This window comes from Bos taurus, unplaced genomic scaffold, assembly GCF_002263795.3.
Source record: "Bos taurus isolate L1 Dominette 01449 registration number 42190680 breed Hereford unplaced genomic scaffold, ARS-UCD2.0 Leftover_ScbfJmS_1856, whole genome shotgun sequence".
Classification (NCBI taxonomy): Eukaryota; Metazoa; Chordata; class Mammalia; order Artiodactyla; family Bovidae; genus Bos; species Bos taurus.
This window is the reverse complement of record NW_020190953.1, coordinates 37,291-56,182: the sequence shown is the minus strand read 5'-3', so window position 1 is coordinate 56,182 and position 18,892 is coordinate 37,291. Positions and strand designations below refer to the sequence as shown.

At 39.0% G+C, this 18,892-nt stretch overlaps 1 protein-coding gene across 4 annotated transcripts; it reads right to left on the bottom strand.

Annotated features, from left to right (window-relative positions):
- Positions 1-1,227: 1,227 nt before the first annotated feature.
- LOC781112 (P antigen family, member 3 (prostate associated)-like) lies at positions 1,228-17,171 on the bottom strand. Of its 4 annotated transcripts, none has more exons than XM_059884431.1 (5): positions 17,020-17,171; positions 5,486-5,547; positions 4,857-4,995; positions 4,327-4,452; positions 1,228-1,340 (listed from the first exon to the last, which is right to left on the bottom strand). In XM_059884431.1, exons 1-5 carry the CDS (start codon positions 17,072-17,074, stop codon positions 1,318-1,320), a joined length of 405 nt encoding a protein of 134 aa, XP_059740414.1. In that variant the 5' UTR covers positions 17,075-17,171; the 3' UTR covers positions 1,228-1,317. The 4 variants fall into 4 exon arrangements, with proteins under 4 accessions (XP_059740414.1, XP_059740413.1, XP_010820164.1 ...); XM_059884430.1 differs by having other exon boundaries at positions 5,468-5,547; positions 17,020-17,164; XM_010821862.4 differs by lacking the exon at positions 17,020-17,171 and adding an exon at positions 6,454-6,571.
- Positions 17,172-18,892: the final 1,721 nt, after the last annotated feature.

The window sequence follows — 18,892 nt, the reverse complement described above, 5'->3', positions numbered from 1 at the left end:
ATAAGGGAGGAATCAGACACCTGGAGGACTTCCCTGTAGCTCAAACGGTAAAGAATCTGCAGGAGACCAGGTTTCGATCCCTGGCCTGGGAAGATCCTCTGGAGAAGGGAATGGCAATCCACTCCAGTATTCTTGCCTGGAGAATTCCATGGACAGAGAAGCCTGGTGGGCTACAGTTCGTGGGGTCACAAAGAGTTGGACACGACTAAGTGATTCACACATGCACACACACACACTCAGACAACTGGAGGGCTTCTGAGATCTGCTGACTATCAAGCCAATGGAGGACGTCATGGAGAAGAAAAGATGTTTGTGGCTGTTCTCTCCCTGCACCCAAAAACCCTTGGAAGGCAAGTCAGAAATGTGTGAAAGATATGCTGTGCCATTTGCCATGCAATTTGACAGCAGTTGTTTTCCTGTCTCCCTACAACCTTTAACAATGGCTTTGGCATTCCATTTCTCTACATATTAAGTTTTAAAACGTGTTTCTCTGTCAATGATTTCATCAGGGACACAGTATGAGATTTGGGTGGCACATTTTGTAAACACATTTATTCAAGAGAAGACCAAAGGCTTTTATGAATTTTTTATGTGTGGGTATATATATGTATGTATATGCATGAACATGTAGATTACACCTAAAGAATGTTATGACCCAATTTTTTTAACCCTAGAAGTGCAAGGGTGGTTTACATATATAAGGTTGCCAATGCAATTCACCACATTAATAGAAAAATGGAGGGAAAACAATTCTATGATCATCACAATTGATGCAGTATAAGTGTTTGATGAAAATTAATCGGTATTCAAGATAGCAAACTAGGAATAGAATGGAACTTACTCTGATAAAGTATATCTAAAAAAAGCAATGTAAACAGGTTGAAATGGAGAAGATTTTTCATTTCCTATTGGGAAAAATGCCGATTATCACCTGCTTTAGTCAAGACTATTCTGGCCAGGTTTGTTCAATGCTGCAAAATGAGGACAGGTTTAAGGTTTAAGCCAGTAGAAACTGTTGATATTCAAATATAATAGTATATTTTGAAAAGTAAAAATAATGTAGATCTAAATTTGTGGAATTAATATGCATATTTAGAGGAATTGTTGGACAGAAAATCTATATATAGACATTCTGTCTCTACATACATCCTCAACTAGACAATAAAAATCACAAACCATGAATTTTCAATAACATTAAATACCCGGGGATAAATTTAACAAAAAATGTGCAAGTAGAAAATGAAACTTTATTGACCAAACTTTAATAGTCAAATACGCAATATATGAACAGCATAGATGGTTTCAGTTTATCTTCTTTCAAGCAAATGGCTGCCCTTCACCTATAATATAAACATTAAAAAAGTTACTTAGCAGAACTTTATTTCGATGACAGGAGAGGTATACAAAGTTCACTGCAGTTGTAGTTTTATAAAATGGACTAAAACAGGAACACTAAGGGCGACCCTTTGGCTTACCTTCAGTTAATCCTCTATAGAGATTTTATAGACTTTCCAGGCACATTACCAGTATTTTTAAAAACACACTACTCTTCCTAGTTATACAAGAGAAGAAGGACACTGAGTTCAGAACAAATGAAATCAATGGAATCTATCAGAAGGTAGTTTTCAGTAGAAGGCAAAACTGTGTACACATTCAGTAAAATATCTAACAACAAAAAGCACCCTAAGGAGAACAAAATACACAAAAACTGGAACAAAAAATCCCAAAAAAGTATCATTTAAATGCGTTGGTTTGAAATAATATTCCAAATATAGGATAGCTAAACAGTTGTTATCTCTGTTACTGCTTAAGTGAAGTAAATAAAATGGCCAGTATTACATTTGTTTCTTCTCTACTGTCGAAAACTGTAGAAATTTTCATTTGTTCTAATTTATCCCTGATATGGTGGTTTTAAGTCGGTTGAACATTTGTCCCCTTTTTTACTTGGGGCCCTCATGTAATTCTAAATGTTTCTTTTCACCCTGGGAAGCATTCCAGTTGGTATAATAAATTATATGTGACACTAATTTTAAGTCATTACTATCACTGGCGACATGGGGACATCAAAATGTGAAGCAGAAATAGGATTGTTTCTCACAGCCACACCAAAAAAAAAAAAGAAAGAAAGAAAAAAAGGAGAGAAGAAAAGGGAGAGCAAGAGGGAGTATGAGTGAGAGAGAAAAGCAAGTAGGAAGAGAGAAAGAAAATCTGGAAAAGCAGATTTTTTTGTTTCTAAGTGATAATGGCTTTTGAGAGAAAACTGACCAATTTCAAAAGTTCATCCACGGTATTTGTGATGTTTAGTTATTTAGTTACTGTGGGGTATGTTAAATAATATGTTTTTCTACCCTACTAGCCATTTCATCAATATTCTGAAAATATTTGAGTTCCAGATTATACCCTGTTTTAATTCTGTAATATACTGTTAGTGTCTTGTTCATATTTCTAATTATGTGTACTTGGGCTTTGTCCATTTGCTTCACAATGATGTAACCTAGAGGAATGGACTGGCAGTTTGGCGTTGGCAGATACAAACCATTTCATTCAGAATGGATAAACAACAAGGTCCTACTATACAGCACAGGGAACTAATGTCCAGTCTCCTGTGATAAATCACAATGGAAAAGAATATTAAAAAATGTGTGTGTATGTATATATATTAAAATTTATGTAAACTACCACATTGTCTTTATTTATTAGTTGAGTTTATTTTCCTCTTCCTAACACTTCATACCTGTCTTTTAATAAATATCTTTTTCTTTTTCCCTTAGGTTTATTCTGTTGCTCTTTTTCTTACCTTTTATGTTGGATGTAGAATTTTATATTTATGTACCTTGTAATTTATGTATTTTTCTTTTTAAATACCACACATGTTTAGGGCTAAGATTTTTCTATGAGAACATTTTAATCATGTTCTGTAGTTACTTGTAAGTCATCTGAAAGTTGTATTTTCATCTAATTGTTCAAATGGAATGGAAAAAAAAATGTAAGGTGAAAATATTTAGAAGGCTAATACACAGTAAATTCTTCCCTAACTATGAAGTTCCTCCTTTAAAATCAGAACCATGCAATTTATTGTCAGCAAGTTGGAAAACAGGTATGTGAAAGATACTAGGTTGATTACGCAGGAAGAACTAGTTACAATTTTTGGCCTTCAAAACTTTTTAAACTCATGTATCAAAGAGGAAAAATAACATACTTGATACGGTTAGAGATGATTATATCATGAGGCTCAGATTTTTATTAGTTCTTTAAGAGCGAGAGTGGGGTATGTGGCAAAACCTTCATAGTATTGTAAAGTAATCATCCTCCAATTAAAATAAGCAACCTCCTCGCCCCCCCCCAAAAAAAAGACCAAACGTGGGGGCAGGTAGTGTGCTTAGCATATGTATCTTACTCACACCTGCCTTGAATATCACTGACTAAATGCACTCTCTCAACTTGATCAGCCACAGAAACAGGAAACTAGACTATCTTTGGCCATTTTATTATTCAGTCATTTCATGCTTCCCTGGGGAAAGGATTTAAAATGCAACTATTTTTTAAAGAGCTAGAGAATTCAGAATTTGAGAGAATTTAACATACATCAAGCAGAATGTTGGCTCATTTTCTTTTATAAAAAATTAATTAATTGATTTTAATTGGAGACTAATTACAATATTCTGGTGGGTTTTGCCATACATTGACATGAATCAGCCACAGGTGTACATGTGTCCCCCGTCAGAAAATGAAATCTCAATTCCCCTGTTATAATTTGACTCAAAATGACATTTTATGATAAATACATCCTACAAAACAGAGTATTCTTGTATGCATTCCATCAAAGAGAATCAGAGAATGCAAAAATCAGCATTGAAAGATCAGCATCTGCGTGTATCTGTTCTGAATTCACAACTTACATGAGTAAAGTTGAGTTTAGAAGTTAAGGGATTTCACAGAATCACACACATTATGCTAAAGCTGGTACTAGAACCTACTTGGATGCCTAAGCATATTTCATATAAACTGATATTTATTACAAATGCATTCCATATTTGCTACAAGCAGAAATTATAAAAGAACCTGAAAATTATTAGCTGTTGCTTAAAGTACTTATACTCAAGAGAAGAAAACGGTTTCCTATTTTCAATTCGATATGGCTTTGATCCTGTCTGTTTCTTTATTTGAAAGTCTGTAAGTCAGGCATTCAGGCATCTGGGGTCTGAACTATCTTTCAAAGAATATGTGAACTCTGTTATTAAAATAATAGTAATGTTCCCTCTATATTAGTAAAGATATTCTGAAAAACAGAAACCACATAAATTACTTTCTGAATGGATGACATACCTGCTTCTGGCATTTCAACAGGCTCTATATTTGATGCAAACTCCTCCCTGACATCGGGACCATCTCCACCTTCACCCCCAGTCTTTGCCAGAGCCAATTGCTGGAGAGCAGCTTCCAGGCCAGAATCTTTAAAAAAAAATGCATCAATTCAGCTGTAAAGCATACGATATAAACAAGGGAATGATGATATTCATTCCCTCGGTGTTATGAATTAAAAGCCTGAGGTTAGTATGCTAAAAATGTGATGAATAAGAACCTCAGGAGCATTCTTCCGGGAATGTTTTGCTGGAGAAAAAGGAAAGCAGAATTTTCCGAATGTTATTACCATTTTCCTTTTCCAGGGTTGTCCTCAGACAACTTAGTTGCCCCCTTCTCTTCGTCTTGAAAACAAGGGAAAATTTGAGCGACCACACTGACCTGCAAACTATACTCTCCTCAGTTTTTTAGGAACTGTCTGAAGTCCTTTTCTAATGTTTCCTTTCCTCTTCTTACTGGTTATGTCTTAAGGCATGACACACAGATACACTTACCTTCAAAGGGATCCTTCTCCTCTTCTTCATCACGATTCACTGGATCCTCTCCATGTACTTCCTCCTTCCCAGGTGTGATATCCTGAATCTCAGCTGGCGGTTCCGCTTGTTGAGGTTGCTCAACACTGGGCTGCTGGTCCTAGTAGAGAGTGCATGCAAAGAAAAACTTTTGTTGTTAATACATCTAATAGCATAAATATACATAATACATAGATATATCTGATTATAAGTAAACCTAACAACATTTTCCCAACACAATTCTATGTACTTACTTTTAATAAAGTTACTCTTTCCACAGAGAAGAGTTAGCTCCCATAAGAGTTACCCAGGAAGACTTTGGAAGTTATTTAAATCTATGTTGGGATGGAACTATGCAGCCTGTTGTTAACGAGCAGGAGGAGGGAGTCATTGGGCACATTTCCAGGGAATTTAACAGTATAATCATCCAGGCAACGCCGGACTATAATATATCTGGATCAATGTTCCTTCCTAAGACAAAGTGTCAGCCTTTATCAGCATGGAAGATCTTTATCACCTCATCTGTACTACTTGACAGTTTCTCAAAAATAAACTTGTGCTAATAGAAAACACCAAATGGTAAGGTTACTCACAACCACAGGTTCATCCACCTGGGAGCAATCTTGCTTTGTAGGTCCCAATGTTGATGCCACTTGCCCACTCATATTTCTCCCTGAAAGCAGAATATTGTGATTTAGAAAATGTATTTAAGAGTACAGCTATATTTGATCACTTTTATGACCTTATGTTGACTTATTTTTTTTTAATGTGAACATACTTTCAAAAGAAAACTCTGGTTAAGTATGAGTGTACGTGCATTTCAATTACACCAAATACAGTCTTTTGCAAAGCCATTTGTGTCTTTGCGAAGCTGGCAGAGAAATCACCTTAAAGTACACAAGAAGGTTGAATTTTTGTGAGGACGTTTGATTTCACAACAGAATTCTCCAACATGAAGGTCTTTAGTGAAATACTGCTAGGAATTCAAAAGCTCAGGACTATTGCTCATGTCACACTCCTATTCACCAGACCTATTTTCCCCAACTCCCTTGGAATTCAGTTGGAACACGAAGAAAGGCTCAGTCTTTACAGCCTGACTATGGCGATTTTCTCAGTGTCTGGGGCTGAAGTGATGCTGCATACAGAGCAACCGGTCCACTTCTCTCTTGGCACCTTACCACAAAACCCGCGATACAGTCACAACCCCACTGCGGTCCCCTTTCTAGGCCTTTCCTTAATCGCCCACCCCAACCCCTGCCCAGGTCCCACTGCCGGCCCCAGATTCTGTGCTCTGTCGTCAGTTTCAGGGCCTCAATGAACCAAATATCTCAAATAGCACCCCCAAGTCTCCCCCCACCATCATCCTACCCCCTGCCCTCCTCTGCCCACTGCCCTTCCTCTCCCGCCATCAAGGCGAGAACTATGGCGTCGCGACATTTGTGAGGAGAAAGATGACTACCTTGAGGGCCTTCCTCCTCAACGGCCCTAGATCGCACTGCCCGACCCGCGCGAAACTTGCTGGCTCCCCCTCACACGCACATACACTTAAACTCCAGACTTGACAGACCTGTGAACCTACCTGGTGAGTCTCAAGTAGTGAGAAAGAACCGGGACTGAATAAAGAGACCCGTCTCAGGCCCAAAGCTCCTCACAGATCGCTCAGCACGGCGTATGGGCACCAAAGCGCATGCGCAGCAACGGATGCGCACGCACACACTGCGCATGCTCACTGAGTTGGGCCTGCGCGATGCAGGTTGGGGTTTTCCTGCCATTGAAGTAGAGTCCTGGAACCGCAGGGTCTCTGGAGGATGAGAAAGGGGCTTGAAGGCTATATTTTTTTCCTTCCAGTGCAGTCTTTCTTATGCATCCACAACCTGTGGTGATAGGTAGTCCCAGGTTACCCTTAGTGGAGAATGTGTCTCAGAAAGACAGTCATGACAGAAATAGATATTATGTTTTTTCATTCCTTTTTCTTTATTCGGCTCTTCAGCAGTTATTTCCACCATTCTGTCTTCCAAGTCACTTGTTTGTTCTCCTGCTCAGTGAGTCTCATATTGATTTCTTCTAGTGTATTTTTCATTTCAGGTATTGTGTTTTCAACTTTGTGCCTTATTTCTTCTAAATCTTTGTCAAACATTTCTTGTATTTTTTTAAATCCATGCCTCCATTGTATTTTCAAGATTTTGGATCATCTTTAATATCCTTACTCTAAATTGTTTTCCAGGTAGTTTCCCTATTTCCTCTTCATTTATGTGGTCTTTTAGGTTTTTTTACCTTGCTCTTTTGTCTGTAACATATTTTTTGTCATATCATTGTTTTTGTTAGGCGGAACTGTGTTCTTCTCTCACTGATTGATTGGCCTGAGAATTTTAGCACTGGAGTTTGCAGGCAGTTAAGTAGGGCCAGGACCAGGTGTTTAGATGTGGCCCTCCAGGATTGATTGGCCTGAGAATTTTAGCACTGGAGTTTGCAGGCAGTTAAGTAGGGCCAGGACCAGGTGTTGAGATGTGGCCCTCCAGGAGACCTCACTCCAAATAGTATTCCGTGAGGTCTGAGTGTCTCAATTAATCCAGCAGTTTGGACTTGGTCCTCCCACCACAGGAGCTCAAGCTCATGAATCAAGATCCTGCAAGCTGTATGGCAAACCAAAAAATAAAGGAAAAGAAAAGAAATGTGGAAGACAGTGACAAATAATAAAAAATAAAATAAATAAGAAAACTAACAGGTAAATTAGAAAAATTAAACATATAAATGAAACAATCACTGGAAGGTAAGACACAGCTACACTAGCAAAATAGGGAAATTTTTAAAAAGGTAGAAGAAACCTTTGCTGTAAAGGCAGGGCTTAGGTGTGGTGGAGCTCAGGCAGGGTGGGCTTAGGCAGGGGTGTGGCCTATGCTGAGTGTGGCCTGGAGGGGGCCCCAGAGTGCCTCCAGTTTCAGAGTACAGAGGAGTAAGCCTCAGGCCTCAGCAGGTTCCTGGAGGTTGAATGTGGGGAGTGGGGGCAGAAACACCAGGTGCATTCCTCCATAACCCCAAAGGTCCTTCCCCATCCCCACAGATCCCCTCGAGGTAAAAGTGCCTCTCCAGGTGTGGGAACTTGTCCTCCCCTAGCTGCACCTCAGGAGCACTGATCCCACCTAGCCTGCACATCTCCTTCCCCCTCGTTTCCCCCTTCCCCACACCATACAGGGTTGTTTGGGTGTTCTTCTGGTCTGCCTGGGATTCAAGGCTCCTTGCCAGTATCCAGTAGGTGCCCAGGATGTTTCACTTTCTTGATAGTGTCCTTTGAAAGATAAAAGTTTTCATTTTGATGATTCCAAATTGCCTGTTTTTGTTTCTTTTGGTGCTTGTGCTTTTGTAGCATATCTAGGAAATCATTGCCTAATCCAACATTAACATTTACATCTCTGTTTTCCTCTGAGTGCTTTATAGTTTTAGCTCTTATATTTAGGTTTTTGATCAATTTTTAGTTAGTTATACACAGTGTGAGGTATAAGTCTAAACTGATTCTTTTGCTTGTGAACATCCAGTTATCCCAAGACCATTTGTTGAAACATTATTCTTTGCCATTGAATGGCCTCTGCACCCCTCACAATAATCAATTAACCACAGAGATATGGTTTTGTTTCTTACATCTCCATTCTATTCTGGTATCTGTCTATATACAATCCTTATGTCACTACCATTGAAGGAGGAAACAGATAGAACCGGCTCCATCTTTTTTTTTTTTTTTTTTTGCAGTAATTTATTTTATTTATTTTTTTTTATTCTTCCAGTTTTATTTTATTTTTAAACTTTACATAATTGTATTAGTTTTGCCAAATATCAAAATGAATCCGCCACAGGTATACATGTGTTCCCCATCCCGAACCCTCCGCCCTCCTCCCTCCCCATACCATCCCTCTGGGCCGTCCCAGTGCACCAGCCCCAAGCATCCAGCATCATGCATCGAACCTGGACTGGCAACTCGTTTCCTACATGATATTTTACATGTTTCATTGCCATTCTCCCAAATCTTCCCACCCTCTCCCTCTCCCACAGAGTCCATAAGACTGTTCTATACATCAGTGTCTCTTTTGCTGTCTCGTACACCAGGTTATTGTTACCATCTTTCTAAATTCCATATATATGCCTTAGTATACTGTATTTATGTTTTTCCTTCTGGCTTACTTCACTCTGTATAATAGGCTCCAGTTTCATCCACCTCATTAGAACTGATTCAAATGTATTCTTTTTAATGGCTGAGTAATACTCCATTGTGTATATGTACCACAGCTTTCTTATCCATTCATCTGCTGATGGACATCTAGGTTGCTTCCATGTCTTGGCTATTATAAACAGTGCTGCGATGAACATTGGGGTACACGTGTCTCTTTCCCTTCTGGTTTCCTCAGTGTGTATGCCCAGCAGTGGGATTGCTGGATCATAAGGCAGTTCTATTTCCAGTTTTTTAAGGAATCTCCACACTGTTCTCCATAGTGGCTGTACTAGTTTGCATTCCCACCAACAGTGTAAGAGGGTTCCCTTTTCTCCACACCCTCTCCAGCATTTATTATTTGTAGACTTTTGGATCGCAGCCATTCTGACTGGTGTGAAATGGTACCTCATAGTGGTTTTGATTTGCATTTCTCTGATAATGAGTGATGTTGAGCATCTTTTCATGTGTTTGTTAGCCCTCTGTATGTCTTTTTTGGAGAAATGTCTATTTAGTTCTTTGGCCCATTTTTTGATTGGGTCGTTTATTTTTCTGGAGTTGAGCTGTAGGAGTTGCTTGTATATTTTTGAGATTAGTTGTTTGTCGGTTGCTTCATTTGCTATTATTTTCTCCCATTCTGAAGGCTGTCTTTTCACCTTGCTAATAGTTTCCTTTGATGTGCAGAAGCTTTTAAGGTTAATTAGGTCCCATTTGTTTATTTTTGCTTTTATTTCCAATATTCTGGGAGGTGGGTCATAGAGGATCCTGCTGTGATGTATGTCGGAGAGTGTTTTGCCTATGTTCTCCTCTAGGAGTTTTATAGTTTCTGGTCTTACGTTTAGATCTTTAATCCATTTTGAGTTTATTTTTGTGTATGGTGTTAGAAAGTGGTCCAGTTTCATTCTTTTACAAGTGGTTGACCAGATTTCCCAGCACCACTTGTTAAAGAGATTGTCTTTAATCCATTGTATATTCTTGCCTCCTTTGTCGAAGATAAGGTGTCCATATGTGCGTGGATTTATCTCTGGGCTTTCTATTTTATTCCATTGATCAATATTTCTGTCTTTGTGCCAGTACCATACTGTCTTGATAACTGTGGCTTTGTAGTAGAGCCTGAAGTCAGGTAGGTTGATTCCTCCAGTTCCATTCTTCTTTCTCAAGATCGCTTTGGCTATTCGAGGTTTTTTGTATTTCCATACAAATTGTGAAATTATTTGTTCTAGCTCTGTGAAGAATACTGTTGGTAGCTTGATAGGGATTGCGTTGAATCTATAAATTGCTTTGGGTAGTATACTCATTTTCACTATATTGATTCTTCCAATCCATGAACATGGTATATTTCTCCATCTATTAGTGTCCTCTTTGATTTCTTTCACCAGTGTTTTATAGTTTTCTATATATAGGTCTTTAGTTTCTTTAGGTAGATATATTCCTAAGTATTTAATTCTTTCTGTTGCAATGGTGAATGGAATTGTTTCCTTAATTTCTCTTTCTGTTTTCTCATTATTAGTGTATAGGAATGCAAGGGATTTCTGTGTGTTGATTTTATATCCTGCAACTTTACTGTAGTCATTGATTATTTCTAGTAATTTTCTGGTGGACTCTTTAGGGTTTTCTATGTAGAGGATCATGTCATCTGCAAATAGTGAGAGTTTTACTTCTTCTTTTCCAATTTGGATTCCTTTTATTTCTTTTTCTGCTCTGATTGCTGTGGCCAAAACTTCCAAAACTATGTTGAATAGTAATGGTGAAAGTGGGCACCCTTGTCTTGTTCCTGACTTTAGAGGAAATGCTTTCAATTTTTCACCATTGAGGATAATGTTTGCAGTGGGTTTGTCATATATAGCTTTTATTATGTTGAGGTATGTTCCTTCTATTCCTGCTTTCTGGAGAGTTTTTATCATAAATGGATGTTGAATTTTGTCAAAGGCTTTCTCTGCATCTATTGAGATAATCATATGGTTTTTATTTTTCAATTTGTTAATGTGGTGTATTACATTGATTGATTTGCGGATATTGAAGAATCCTTGCATCCCTGGGATAAAGCCCACTTGATCATGGTGTATGATCTTTTTAATGTGTTGTTGGATTCTGATTGCTAGAATTTTGTTAAGGATTTTTGCATCTATGTTCATCAGTGATATTGGCCTGTAGTTTTCTTTTTTTGTGGGATCTTTGTCAGGTTTTGGTATTAGGGTGATGGTGGCCTCATAGAATGAGTTTGGAAGTTTACCTTCCTCTGCAATTTTCTGGAAGAGTTTGAGCAGGATAGGTGTTAGCTTTTCTCTAAATTTTTGGTAGAATTCAGCTGTGAAGCCGTCTGGACCGGGGCTTTTGTTTGCTGGAAGATTTTTGATTACAGTTTCAATTTCCATGCTTGTGATGGGTCTGTTAAGATTTTCTATTTCTTCCTGGTCCAGTTTTGGAAAGTTGTACTTTTCTAAGAATTTGTCCATTTCTTCCACGTTGTCCATTTTATTGGCATATAATTGTTGATAGTAGTCTCTTATGATCCTTTGTATTTCTGTGTTGTCTGTTGTGATCTCTCCATTTTCGTTTCTAATTTTGTTGATTTGATTTTTCTCCCTTTGTTTCTTGATGAGTCTGGCTAATGGTTTGTCAATTTTATTTATCCTTTCAAAGATCCAGCTTTTGGTTTTGTTGATTTTTGCTATGGTCTCTTTTGTTTCTTTTGCATTTATTTCTGCTCTAATTTTTAAGATTTCTTTCCTTCTACTAACCCTGGGGTTCTTCGTTTCTTCTTTTTCTAGTTGCTTTAGGTGTAGAGTTAGGTTATTTATTTGACTTTTTTCTTGTTTCTTGAGGTGTGCCTGTATTGCTATGAACTTTCCCCTTAGGACTGCTTTTACCGTGTCCCACAGGTTTTTGGTTGTTGTGTTTTCATTTTCATTCGTTTCTATGCAAATTTTGATTTCTTTTTTGATTTCTTCTGTGATTTGTTGGTTATTCAGCAGCGTGTTGTTCAGCCTCCATATGTTGGAATTTTTAATAGTTTTTCTCCTGTAATTGAGATCTAATCTTACTGCATTGTGGTCAGAAAAAATGCTTGGAATGATTTCTATCTTTTTGAATTTACCAAGGCTAGCTTTATGGCCCAGGATGTGATCTATCCTGGAGAAGGTTCCATGTGCGCTTGAGAAAAAGGTGAAATTCATTGTTTTGGGATGAAATGACCTATAGATATCAATTAGGTCTAACTGGTCTATTGTATCATTTAAAGTTTGTGTTTCCTTGTTAATTTTCTGTTTAGTTGATCTATCCATAGGTGTAAGTGGGGTATTAAAGTCTCCCACTATTATTGTGTTATTGTTAATTTCTCCTTTCATACTTGTTAGCATTTGTCTTACGTACTGTGGTGCTCCCGTGTTGGGTGCATATATATTTATAATTGTTATATCTTCTTCTTGGATTGATCCTTTGATCATTATGTAGTGACCTTCTTTGTCTCTTTTCACAGCCTTTGTTTTAAAGTCTATTTTATCTGATATGAGTATTGCTACTCCTGCTTTCTTTTGGTCCCTATTTGCATGGAAAATCTTTTTCCAGCCCTTCACTTTCAGTCTGTATGTGTCCCCTGTTTTGAGGTGGGTCTCTTGTAGACAACATATGTAGGGGTCTTGTTTTTGTATCCATTCAGCCAGTCTTTGTCTTTTGGTTGGGGCATTCAACCCGTTTACATTTAAGGTAATTACTGATAAGTATGTTCCCGTTGCCATTTACTTTATTGTTTTGGGTTCGAGTTTATACACTGTTTTTGTGTTTCCTGTCTAGAGAATATCCTTTAGTATTTGTTGGAGAGCTGGTTTGGTGGTGCAGAATTCTCTCAGCTTTTGCTTGTCTGAAAAGCTTTTGATTTCTCCTTCATACTTGAATGAGATCCTTGCTGGGTACAATAATCTGGGCTGTAGGTTATTTTCTTTCATCATTTTAAGTATGTCTTGCCATTCCCTCCTGGCTTGAAGAGTTTCTATTGAAAGATCAGCTGTTATCCTTATGGGAATTCCCTTGTGTGTTATTTGTTGTTTTTCCCTTGCTGCTTTTAATATTTGTTCTTTGTGTTTGATCTTTGTTAATTTGATTAATATGTGTCTTGGGGTGTTTCTCCTTGGGTTTATCCTGTTTGGTACTCTCTGGGTTTCTTGGACTTGGGTGATTATTTCCTTCCCCATTTTAGGGAAGTTTTCCACTATTATCTCCTCAAGTATTTTCTCATGGTCTTTCTTTTTGTCTTCTTCTTCTGGAACCCCTATGATTCGAATGTTGTAGCGTTTAATATTGTCCTGGAGGTCTCTGAGATTGTCCTCATTTCTTTTAATTCGTTTTTCTTTTATCCTCTCTGATTCATTTATTTCTACCATTCTATCTTCTAATTCACTAATCCTGTCTTCTGCCTCTGTTATTCTACTATTTGTTGCCTCCAGAGTGTTTTTAATTTCACTTATTGCATTATTCATTATATATTGACTCTTTTTTATTTCTTCTAGGTCCTTGTTAAACCTTTCTTGCATCTTCTCAATCCTTGTCTCCAGGCTATTTATCTGTGATTCCATTTTAGTTTCAAGATTTTGGATCAATTTCACTATCATTATTCGGGATTCTTTATCAGGTAGATTCCCTATCTCTTCCTCTTTTGTTTGGTTTGGTGGGCATTTATCCTGTTCCTTTATCTGCTGAGTATTCCTCTGTCTCTTCATCTTGTTTAAATTGCTGAGTTTGGGGTGTCCTTTCTGTATTCTGGCAGTTTGTGGAGTTCTCTTTATTATGGCGTTTCCTCACTGTGTGTGGGTTTGTACAGGTGGCTTGTCAAGGTTTCCTGGTTAGGGAAGCTTGTGTCGGTGTTCTGGTGGGTGGAGCTGTATTTCTTCTCTCTGGAGTGCAATGAAATGTCCAGTAATGAGTTATGAGATGTCTATAGTTTTGGGGTGACTTTGGGCAGCCTGTATCTTGAAGCTCAGGGCTGTGTTCCTTTGTTGCTGGAGAATTTGCTTGGTATGTCTTGCCCTGGAACTTATTGGCCCTTGTGTGGTGCTTGGTTTCAGTGTCGGTATGGAGGCATTTGATGAGCTCCTGTGAATGAATGTTCCTTGGAGTCAGGAGTTCCCTGGAGTCAGGGTTTGGACTTAAGTCTCCTGCTTCTGATTATCGGTCTTATTTTTACAGTAGTTTCAAAACTTCTCCTTCTATACAGCACCATTGATAAAACATCTACATTAAAGATGATAAGTTTCTCTACAGTGAGAGTCACTCAGAGAGGTTCACAGGGTTACATGGCGAAGAGAAGAGGGAGGAGGGAGTTAGAGGTGACCCAAATGAGATGAGGTGAATCAATAGTGGAGAGAGTGGGCTAGCCAGTAGTCACTTCCTTATGTGCACTCCACAACTGGACCACTCAGAGATGTTCACGGGGTTATACAGAGAAGAGAAGAAGGAGGAAGGTAACAGAGGTGGCCAGAAGGATAAAAGGGGGGAATGAAAAGGAGGGAGACAGATCCAGCCAGTAATCAGTTCCCTAAGTGTTCTCCACCGTCTGGAACACACAGAAATTCACAGAGTTGGGTAGAGTAGAGAGGGGTTAGGGAGGAGACACAGGCGACCTGGTGGAGAAAAAGGAGGGTCCAAAGGGAGAGAGAGCAGTCAAGCCAGTAATCTCACTCCCTAGTGAAAAATGGGTCCTGAAGATTGGGTCCTTAAAGGTACAAAATTGGTAACAAATACATAAAAGCAAAAATTAAAAATCTAGAGTAGAGTTTGGAATTTCAAAAATACGATGTTAAAGAAAAGAAGAAGGAAAAGAAAGAGAGAAAGAACGAACAAACAAAAACAAACAAGGTCGCGAAAATTATAAAGAAAGTACAGGTACAAAATTGATAACTAATACCAGAAAGCGAAAATTAAAAATCTAGAGTAGAGTTTGGAATTTCAAAAATACGATGTTAAAGAAAAGAAGAAGGAAAAGAAAGAGAGAAAAAACGAACAAACAAAAACAAACAAGGTCGCGAAAATTATAAAGAAAGTACAGCTACAAAATTGATAACTAATACCAGAAAGCAAAATTTAAAAATCTAGAGTAGAGTTTGGAATTTCAAAAATACAATGTTAAAAAAAAAAAAAGAAGAAGAAGAAAAATAAAGAGAGAAAACAAACAAACAAATACGAACAATGTCACAAAAATTATAAAGAAAATACAGGTACAAAATTGATATCAAATACCAAAAAGCATAAATTAAAAATCTAGAGTAAAGTTTGGAATTTCAGATATACAATGTTATATAAAAGAAGAAGAGAAAGAAACAGAGAAGAAGAAAAAAAAAAAAGTCACAGAAATTATATAAAAAAAAAAACCAAAAAAACTATAGGTACAAAATTGATAACATATACCAAAAAGCGAAAATTAAAAATCTAGAGTAGAGTTTGGAATTTCAAAAATACAATGTTAAAGAAAAGAAGAAAAAAACAAAAACAAACAAACAAAAAAAACAAGGTCAAAAAATTATAAAATATATATATATGAAGTTTGCTGAAGAAGAAAAAAATAGGGTCTTTTTTTTTTTTTGCAAAGTAATAGGTTATAAAAGTGAAAATTAAAGGAACAATAGAGGACTTAAAATTTTTTTTTTTATTAAAAAAAAAAGAAAGAATGATCGTAAAAATAATAAAAATATATCTAGGACTTTTTTGTTTTTTTTTTTTTGTGGGTGTTGTGGGTTCAGTTCATTTTTGGCTAGTTCCTTGGTCAGATTTATATTTCTCAAGATCTATAGGCCCCTTCCTATGTAGTCCGTAGTAACCACAGGGTTTTGATCTATTGCCTGTAGCTTCCAAGGCGTTTCCCTCTGTTATATCTTCTTCTGTTTGCTAGTCTCTTCAGTATCTGGTTTCCGCCCTGACTCAAAGGGCACGGTGGAGGACACTTTTTTTTTTTTTTTTTTTTAGGCTTACTTGTTCAGTCGCGCTGTGCGGAGGGAGGGAGGGATGCTGCAAACAAATAACACTGGCGTGGGCTCGCAGTGCCTCAGCCACCCTGGGTCTGCCCCCGCTCACGGCGCGTGTAGCCTCCCTGTCCACACTGCTCGGACTCTAGGTTGTTCCGCCGGGAACAATCTGAGGCTGGCCCTGGGCTGCATGCACCTCCCAGGTCCAAGCCGCTCAGGTTCAGGCACTCGGGTAGTCCTCAGAGGCACAGACTCAGTTGGGCCTGCGTTTTGTGCTCTTCCCAGGTCCGAGCGCCAATTTGCTTTTCCCAGGCGAGCGCCAATGCTGCGACTTATCGCCTCCCCGCCACTCGGTTATCTGGATGTAAAACCGGCGCACCTTCTCAGGCAGATGTTGACCGTCCAGACCCCCAAGAAGTTTTAGTTAGCAAAGAAGCCTGCTTACAATTTTATAGATAATGTCTCTCTGGGGCTGCGATTGCCCCCTTCCGGCTCTGGCTGCCTGTCACCGGAGGGGGAAGGTCTGCAGCCGGCTATGTCTGTTCAGTCCTTTGTTCCGTGCGCGGGCCTGGCGGTCTTAGGTTAGGGCTGGCTTTTCGCGTGGTAGGTATCCCACAGTCTGGTTTGCTAGCCCAAATTATTTCGCTCAGATAGCGCTCAGGGTATTCAGGCCAGATTCTTACTCTCAGCGATGCAGCCCACGCCGCGCCTCCCTGCCCAGCCCCGGTTTGCTAATGGCGGATGCAGGCGTCTGCGCTGCTTCTCCGCTGGGGGAGTTACCGTAGGGCTCGCAATCTGCGAGTTTTAAATTGTTTATTTATTTTTTCTCCCTGTTATGTTGCCCTCTGTGCTTCCAAAGCTCGGCACAGATTCGGCAGTGAGAAGGTTTCCTGATGTTTGGAAACTTCTCTCTTTTTAAGATTCCCTTCCCGGGACGGAACTCCGTCCCTCCCTCTTTTGTCTCTTTTTTTTTGTTTTTAATATTTTTTCCTACCTCCTTTCGAAGAGTTGGGTTGCTTTTCTGGGTGCCTGATGTCCTCTGCCGGCATTCAGAAGTTGTTTTGTGGAATTTACTCGACGTTTAAATGCTCTTTTGATGAATTTGTGGGGGAGAAAGTGTTCTCCCCGTCCTACTCCTCCGCCATCTTGGCTCCTCCCCCTCAGAACCGGCTCCATCTTGAAAGCAGGACTCCATCTTGGGCTGGACTGTGGACATTGAGCTATATGCCCAGTATCTATGGAAACGGCATACCAACTGGAAAACCAGAGCCCCTGGGTGGAAGAGCCCCAGGGCTCATACCTAGACTCTCCATCACCTAAAAGAATACCCTAATTATCTGTGTAACTGAAGAGAATCATAAATTCTATTATGCTTATTGGGGTATGACCACAGCCCTATTGATAATTGTTCACTTTTAACTACCTAGGCTTAAGGCATATGAATCATGGGTTAAGTTTGATTATATCTTTCTTTTCCTTTGTTCAGACTAATTTCAGGGAATTTGGGGAAGTGGGTTTGGGCACATACACTTTAGGGTATACAAGGTTTTCGCAAAAACTGGTCTGGGACCTCCACCAAGAGGAGACTCTGCCTTGGGTGCGCCGGTGTAATAAACTGCACTCCACTATCTGTATTGTTCTTCTGAGTGAGTTTGTTTCGTGGAAGGTGTGGCTATAACACCATATAATGTCTTGATTATTTTGGCTTTGAAGTGGGTTTTGTAGTTGGGAAGTGTAAGTACTTGTTCTTTCTTCACACTGTTTTGGCTATCCCAGGACCCTTTCAATTCTTACAATTCTAGGATCAGTTTGTTGATTTCTGGGGGGAAAGAACAGTTTGAATTTTGATGGGGTTCTATTAGGGGAGTACTGCCATCTTAACACAATAGTAAGTCTTCCAATCCATAAATGTGAGATGCCTTTCCACTTACCTAGACTGTCTTTAATTTCACCCAGCAATGTTTTGTAGTTTTTATTGTACAAGTCTTGACTGTGTATAGAAATATATCTGCTCTTTGTATATGACCTTGTATTCTGTAAACCTGTTGAGCCCCTGTATTGGGTCTAATAGTTTCTGTGGGGAGAGTGTGATTCTTTAAGATTTTCTATACACAAGATTATGTCATCTGCAAATTGAAAAGTTTTACATCTTTTCCAATGTAAATTCATTTTATTTCTTTCCCTTGCTTAATTACCCTGTCCAGAAGCTCCAGAACAATGTGGAATAGAAGTGGTAAGAGATGATATCTTTGTATTGTTCCTGATTTTCAGGGGAAGTCAGTACTTCTGCCTTTTATCATTAAGTACGATGATAGCTGTGAGTTTTTCAGAGATGTTTTATATCAGGTTGAAACTGTTGCCTTTTACTTCTAGTTTGAGTCTGTTTGTCTTGAAGGGACCCTGAATTTTGTCCAATGCTATTCATGTAGGTACTGAGATGCTAATGTGGTTTTTGTCTTTTATTCTGTTGATGTGGTGCATTAATGTATGGATGTGCGAGCTGGACTATAAAGAAAGCTGAGTGTCGAAGAATTGATGCTTTTGAACTGTGGTGTTGGAGAAGACTCTTGAGAGTCCCTGGGACTGCAAGGAGATCCCACCAGTCCATCCTAAAGGAGGTCATTCCTGGGTGTTCATTGGAGGGACTGATGCTGAAGCTGAAACTCCAATACTTTGGCCACCTGATGCAGAGAGTTGACTCATTGCAAAAGACCCTGATGCTGGGAAAGATTGAGGGCAGGAGGAGAGGGGGACAACAGAGGATGAGATGGTTGGATGGCATCATCGACACAATGGCCTTGGGTTTGGGTGGACTCCGGGACTAGGTGATGGATAGGGAGGCCTGGAGTGCTGCGGTTCATGGGGTC